General features: G+C 40.7%; 1 protein-coding gene across 1 annotated transcript in view; it reads left to right on the top strand.

The window, feature by feature from the left end:
• Window positions 1–7444, top strand: part of ASB4 (ankyrin repeat and SOCS box containing 4) — a 97244-nt gene that overhangs the window by 69109 nt on the left and 20691 nt on the right. The window contains exon 3 of the mRNA XM_006834270.1: window positions 4723–5213. Within this exon, the coding sequence (XP_006834333.1) occupies window positions 4723–5213 (491 nt within the window). The remainder of the gene's footprint in view (window positions 1–4722; window positions 5214–7444) is intronic.

The raw sequence follows: 7444 nt of genomic DNA, 5'->3' as shown, positions 1-7444 counted from the left end.
TTGGTAGCTGCAATGGGCTCGAACGTAAGACCCAATTGTTAGGATTGCACAGGACCAGGTAGTGCTTCATTCTATTGTGCATAGGGTCACTGTGAGTCACAACTGAATCAATGGCACCTAACAACAGCAACAACAACATATTTAAGAATTATGTGTGAAAGTAGATTGTGTTATCTATGAATTTCATTGCAGAATAGGAAATGATGTCTAAAATGTCAAGTCTGGGCTCTTCCTCCATCTTCTTACCAACTTCCCCACTCACAGAATATTCAACAAATGGAAGTCAATCAGTACAGGGGGTGGAGAGAAAGGCTACTTTAGGGACATAGATAGCGAGGGATGTGACTTTCTTACGCCTAGAAAGGTGGAAGAGAAGCAGTTTTTGTGGTGATAGACACCTGTTCCTGTTTCTACACCCTGTTACCACCTCTTGGAGGTGACAAAATTAGGTGGATTCGGATGCTTAGGAGAGGATGACCTTGAAGGACATGTTGAAGCGTGCAGGAGTAGCAAAGTCCAGTAGATGGAGCCACAAGAATACCTGATGATGGACGGTCATCCAAAGGTAACAAATGTAGGCTTGGATGCAGTTTCCACTTATTTGTTGTTGTTAGTCCTGGTGTGGCACAGTGGGTTAATGTGCCAGACTGTAGGATTTGTTAGAACCACTGGTGGGTTTGAACTGTCGACCTTGTGGTTGACAGTCCAGTGCTGATCTTACGGCACCACACCAGGAATCTCTCTCTCTCTATATATGTAAAAAGGAGCTCTGGTAGCATAGTGATTACAAATCATGCTGCTAACCTCAGGGTTAGCAGTTCGAAACTACCAACCATTCTGTGGGAGAAAGATGAGGCTTTCTGTTCCCATAAAGACTTACAGCCTCGGAAACCCTGTATGGGGTCATTATGTGTCCGAACCAACTCCACGGCACACAGCCACCACCACCATATATGTCAATGTGAGAGCTTACAAATAAGTCATGAAATCAATTCTATCTATTGAGGATAATCAAAGGAGAGTATCATACAATATGGCAGAAGAGGGAAAGCTTAATATTGACAGTACTTTGCGAAAGTCTCTTGGTAATTATTTTGGATTCAGTAATTTTTCAACAATTCTTTTCCTTGTGGCCAGGCCTGGTCCTTACCTGCTCGCTTCAGATTCTTAGCCTAGCTCAACTCTTCCTCCCATTCTCATTGTATACAAACATGTTTCCTTTGTTCACAGATGAAATCTGAAAATTTTTGTTCTTGATTATGCAGTGCTAACTTAAATTTTTATCTATTTCATTTTCTACCATTTTAGACTATTTCGAGAAACTGCCCTGGATAAATTAAAGGGGCCAAGAAAGGGCTTTCATCATTAAAAGTTACTGTACACAGAAATACTGTATAGCCTTTTTCTCTAGAATACAAATTTTAGGGGAGTGAGGGGTTTACAAATGTGTAGAGAAAATATTTTAGAGAAACAGACCATATTTCTGAATTGATAGACTTCATATTGCAAGGATGGCAAGTCCGCATCAACTCCCAGAATGGATTTTAGATGCGTGGGATGATAAACATTTAAACAATCTATGTAAAACCAGATAATGGCCAATTAAGGTAGCTAAGAACCCTGTAAAAGGAATTGTTATTGTTGTTAGTTGCTTTGGGGTTTACTCAGACTCATGTTGCCCTAAGGCTGTGACCTTTTGAAAGTATATCACTAGTTCTGTCTTCCCAGCATCTCTAGGTGATTTTGAACCGTCATCATTTCAACTAGCAGTAGAACATTGAACTGTTTGTGCCACTCAGGGACACTTAGCATATTAAGCATACTACCAAGGAAGGAGTCCTGGTGTGACACCGTAGGTTAATGTGCTGGACTGCAGCCGCTCCTCAGAAACCCTATACCGGGTCGCTATGGGTCAGAATTGACTCGATGGCACTTAACAACAACAATTACCAAAGAAGAAAATCTCTTACTCTTTTAGGAGTGAAAGAAAGGGGATTTTATAGGTGTCTTGGTGTGGCACTGTTGGCTAAGCACTGGATTGCTAACAATAACATTCCTGATTCAAATCCACTAGCCATTCCTCAGAAATCCTAAACAAGGTCTCTCTGAGTCCAAACTGACTAATCAGCACTTACCAATAACAACAGTACAGCTAGAGCTAAGCAGCACTAATTAAAAATGTAAAACACTGCCAATCAAGCAGAGAGAGAAGTCTATATACAGAGAGAACAGAGGAACGTGGGAGATAATGATGGATTATAGATAGGGTCAGCTTTAGCTTGAAGTCCTTTGAAATGTACAGATCATGTGGCTAGGAGGGCCTGAGTTACAACGTTGGTGACTGGCACCACCCGTTTCTGTTCTACCCCCCTAGGGAACAAAATGTTTACATTTCGACACATTCTTCCCATGAACAAATGGTCTACATCCTGACCTTTCACTTCGGGAATGCACATTTTATGTCTGACATAAACGAGTGGCTCTCGTTTTGAAACTTTTCTGTTTACAAAACTGTGCAGCATTTCTAGCAGTACCAAGAGGGCAGGAATCAATTGCAAATGTCCACACACATTTAACAACAAAAAAAAATGATGTTGTTTGCTCCTTGTTGGCCTGTAAAAATTTCATCCTGATCCTTTGACTCCCTTCCTTACTGGAAATTCTCCAGCGTGTGAAGCTACACTGCATCTGGCTTCTGGGAAGAAGTCCTTATTCATTCCATTGCAGGGTAGAACAAAGGAAGGCTAACCCAGAGCTTCTCCAGGGCAGAATACTGATGAACACAGATGGCGGCTTCATGACAAATGATCTTTGGTTATAATTCTGCTTTCTGCAATTTAGGAGTAGAGAGAGTCTTGGAGTTTACAGAGAAGTGAGTTCTTGGAAGCCTCACTGTATGTTGATTTTCAGTAAGATACTGAGCATGTTTGCAGGGTATTATCTTGCTCAAATATGTTCCATATGATGGGGGAAACTATAAATAAGGGCATAAAGTCATGAAGACAAGGAAAATAGATTTTTTAAATTAACAAAACTCATAGTGAGTTCTCATCTACTTTCAAGTTTTTGTATAATGAAAGAGAGAAACATCTAGGAAAAATTTCCTCCAAAAAAGTAGTGGTGGCTGTGTGCCGTGGAGTTAGTTCGGATTCATATCTTTACGGGGGGCAGAAAGCCTCATCTTTCTCCTGTGGAACAGCTGGTAGTTTCAAACTGCTAACCTTACGGTTCACAGCCCGATTTGTAACCACTATGCTACCAGAACTCCTTAAAAAAGTAGTAGTGAGGTAGAATAACATAGCGGTAGAGTTTTTGGAAGCCAGGCTATCTGCTTTCAAACCTAAGTTGCGCTACTTACTAGCTTGGTATATGTTTAGCAAGTTATTAGCCTTTGCAAGTATAAACTTCTTTTTCTATGAATTTGAGCATAAAAATTGCATTTACGGAAAAAGGAGTGCTTGGAAGATTCAATGAGGAAATGTATGGAAAGTATTTATCACACAATGTCCCACATGCTGAATGGTTACTAAATATTAGCTACTGAAATGGTAAGAATAATAATAAAGTTTCTTTCAGAAATATGTTTGACGTAGTTATAAAAATGCCAGTAAATTGATTATAGAGTTATTCCCGTATGGATCATTTGGTTCATCCCATTCATTTAAGCAGAAAGGGAAAATGTCAGCTTCTGATATTAACCATGGCACTACTTACCCTTCACTACCAGAAAAGCATAATTTGTTTCCATTTCCTAGTCTGTTAAGCAAATGGATGGAGCTAAATTCTCTTTTAGATGCTCTCCAAGCTCTAAAAATTTGTGGTTCTAACATCCATTTTCAACCTTAATCAAACCTGCTGCAATATCTAAATCCATTTCCTTCTTTGAGTTTCTATTATACTAGCTTCTTCCCCTTTCAATATAAAATATGGCTTTCAGGCTATTTTGGTGGTCAAGGTAGTTTTCTCCCTTTGTCTGTTAATTTTAAAAGCCTTATAAACATATACTACAGTCCCAAGAGAGTTGAAAATTATAATTTCCACCAGAGAGCTGGGCAGTTTCCAAACCATTAAGGTTTACTTTAGTCCCTGGGTGGTGCAAATGATTAGCTCATACTTTAAGGCAGAAGATTCAAGTCCACCAAGAAGTGTTTTGGAAGGCTGGAGATCAGCCTTTGAAAATCAGCCATTGAAAACCCTTTGGAGCACAGTTCTACTCTAGCACACAAGGATTTGCCAGGAATCAGAGCTGACTTGCCAGCAACTGATTAACATTTACTTGTATCAAACATTTAGATTTACCAGACTTGAAAGAGAAGAAAAACATCTTGTGAAACATTCAGAACAATTGATATCTTAAAGGCACTTGAGCCTTATTTTTAATGACTTTATATTTTATTGAAGAAAACTATTCAGATATAAGGAATCATTTCATGCTCAAATTCATCTGGGAGTCAAAACTGAAACTCAGCAGTACCCCAGTGTTCTGGTAGAAACCCTTTGTTCTTTCGGCTTGGGTCCATTTGATAATTATCCAGCAGATGGCAATATTGTCTAAAATGAATGATTTCCATGAGCCCCAGACACAGAGCTTGGAAAATGGATACTGTGGAGAAATGGAAAGCAGAGGTTGAAAGAAGGAGAGAGAAAAGTCATGTTTAATGAACCTTTAGAGTAACGGTTAAATATGTTTAAGTAACTGTCTTTCTCAATTTCCCTTTATAGGGGCGAATGTGAATATGAAGACCAACAACCAAGATGAGGAGACACCCTTGCACACAGCTGCCCACTTCGGCCTTTCAGAGCTGGTGGCCTTCTACGTGGAGCATGGGGCCATAGTGGACAGTGTCAATGCTCACATGGAGACCCCTCTTGCTATCGCATCCTATTGGGCCCTCCGCTTTAAAGAGCAGGAATACAGCAGGGAGCATCACCTCATCTGCCGCATGTTGCTCGACTACAAAGCCGAGGTTAATGCCCGGGATGACGACTTTAAATCACCCCTCCACAAGGCAGCCTGGAACTGTGACCATGTGCTTATGCACATGATGCTGGAAGCTGGCGCCGAAGCGAACCTCATGGATATCAACGGCTGCGCTGCCATCCAGTATGTGCTGAAGGTTACCTCCGTGCGCCCTGCTGCCCAGCCTGAGATCTGCTACCAGCTACTTTTAAACCACGGGGCTGCTCGAATATATCCTCCACAGTTCCATAAGGTGAGCTCTGTCCAAGGACAACGAGTGCAGAACCAGTTAGCTAGCAGGGTAGTAAACCTGCAACTTGGGTGATAAGCTTGAGTCCTCGGAATAATTTCCTCTGATGCTCTACCTGAGTTCGCATAATTCTATGCGTTCATCATTCAAGTTTGTTTGAAAGCTGAGAATAAGAGCTAGAATAGAAAGAAGAACAAGGGTGGACAATACTTTATCATGTCTTATGTAAACATCAGCGAGTAACTGTCTGAGGAAGTGAGTTTTGAAAGATGAGAAAACCATTAAAAGTCTGCAGTAGAGGTGAATGGTGCCAAATGGGTCACACCTTCCATCTCTTATGTAGAATTCTGATTTAAAGATGACTGAGACTGCTTTGAAATTAATTTGCAGACATAAAAGGAGGACCGATCTTCCAGTTTAATGAAAACTAATTTATTGTTGCTGTTGTTGGAGGCTGCCAAGTTGATTCTGACTCATATCGACACCGTGTCACAGAGTACAACTACTCCATAGATTTATTTTGGAGGGGATGTAACATATGCTGGGACGTCCTGTTGTGGTACTTTAAGATAAGCACTGGACTGCTAACCACAATATCGGCAGCTCAAACCCACCAGTTGCTCCTCAGAAACCCTGTACTGGGTCATTATGAGTTGGAACCTGCTTGACAGATTGATGTCATTTAGGAGTCGTGGTAGTGATTATCAGCTGGGCTACTAACTGAAAAGTCAGCATTTTGAATTTACCAGCCACTCCATGGGAGAAAGATGAGGCTTTCTACTCCCAAAAGGCTTACAACCTCCAAAACCCTGTACAGGTTCACTATGAGTCAAAACCAACTCGATGACACACAACCACCAACAACAACAACAACAATCTTGACTAGAGTAGATCCCAGGATGGGGAGCAGGTGGGTAGACCTGAATCACCAGTCTTTAAGTTTGCAACCTAATGTTTAACTGTTGGACCACCAGGACTGCTTGATGTATTTATTGGTGGTGGTGGTTGTGTGCCATTAACTTATAGCCACTCATAGTGAGCCTGTATAGTGTTTCCAAGGCTGTAAATCTTTATAGGAGCAGAAAGCCTCATCTTTCTCCCTTGAAGTGACTGGTATATTTGAACTACTGACCTTGAGGTTAACAACCCAGCTCATAATCCACTATGATCTCAGAGATTCTTAATGTATTTATTAAGCACTACTGAATACATAGGAGTCCTGGTATGGCACTGTGGGATAAAGCACTAGACTACAAGGTCAGCTTGAACCACAAGGTTGGCAATTTAAACTCACCAGTCACTCCTTGGAAACCTATACAGGGTTGCTATGTGTTGGAACTGACTTGACAGCAACTAAATATTTAAGGGAGTCCTGGTGTGGCTCTGTAGGATTAGCATTGAACTGCTAATTGAAAGTTCATTGGTTCAGACCCAGATGCTCTTTGGAAACCCTATACAGGATCACTGTAAACTGAAACCTATTCAATGGCACTTAACTATAACAACAACAACTAAATATAAAGTACAATATTATAAGAGTTTTCTATGTCTTTATTCAATCCACTTAATTCGTACAATCCTAGGAGCTAAAGTTAATTATCATCTCCATTATACAGAGGGGTAACTGAGGCACAGAAATATTCAGTAGTTTCCTAAGCTCCCCAGAGTTCAAATTTAGGTAATTTGGCTCCTGTGCCTATTCTTATAATATCACATTATAGAGCCTATCATTTGATAGTATTTATTGATCTGGTCTAATGAACTGGTGAGGACCAGATGCTAGGGGTACAGATATGACTAAGACATGCTGTCTACCCTCAAACTAGCTGTACTTAAGCCAGTTCTCCTTTTGTCTCTCTCTCTCTCTCTCTCTCTCTGTGTGTGTGTGTGTGTGTGAACGTTTTATTACGTCTTGGGTAAAAGTTTACAGAGCAAATTCATTTCCCGTTCAACAATTTATACACATTTTGTTTCATGACGTTAGTTGTAATCCTATCAGTGTAACGCATTCTTCCCACTTCCTCCCAGGTACTCTGTCGTCATTCACCCATCTTTCCTACTCCTTTCTGTCTTCTGATCTTTGTTTTTGAGCATATACTGCCCTTTTGATCTCCTATGGTTAATTGTCATGAGGAATACATTCCTTAAGGATATGATCGGTCGCTTTGTAGACCTACTGATTCGCTGAAAAGTGAACTTCATACTCTGGGATTTAACCAGAGTCTACTCTGGGA

This window comes from Chrysochloris asiatica, unplaced genomic scaffold (genome assembly GCF_000296735.1).
Source record: "Chrysochloris asiatica unplaced genomic scaffold, ChrAsi1.0 scaffold00010, whole genome shotgun sequence".
Classification (NCBI taxonomy): Eukaryota; Metazoa; Chordata; class Mammalia; order Afrosoricida; family Chrysochloridae; genus Chrysochloris; species Chrysochloris asiatica.
This window is presented reverse-complemented; position numbering and strand designations above follow the sequence as displayed.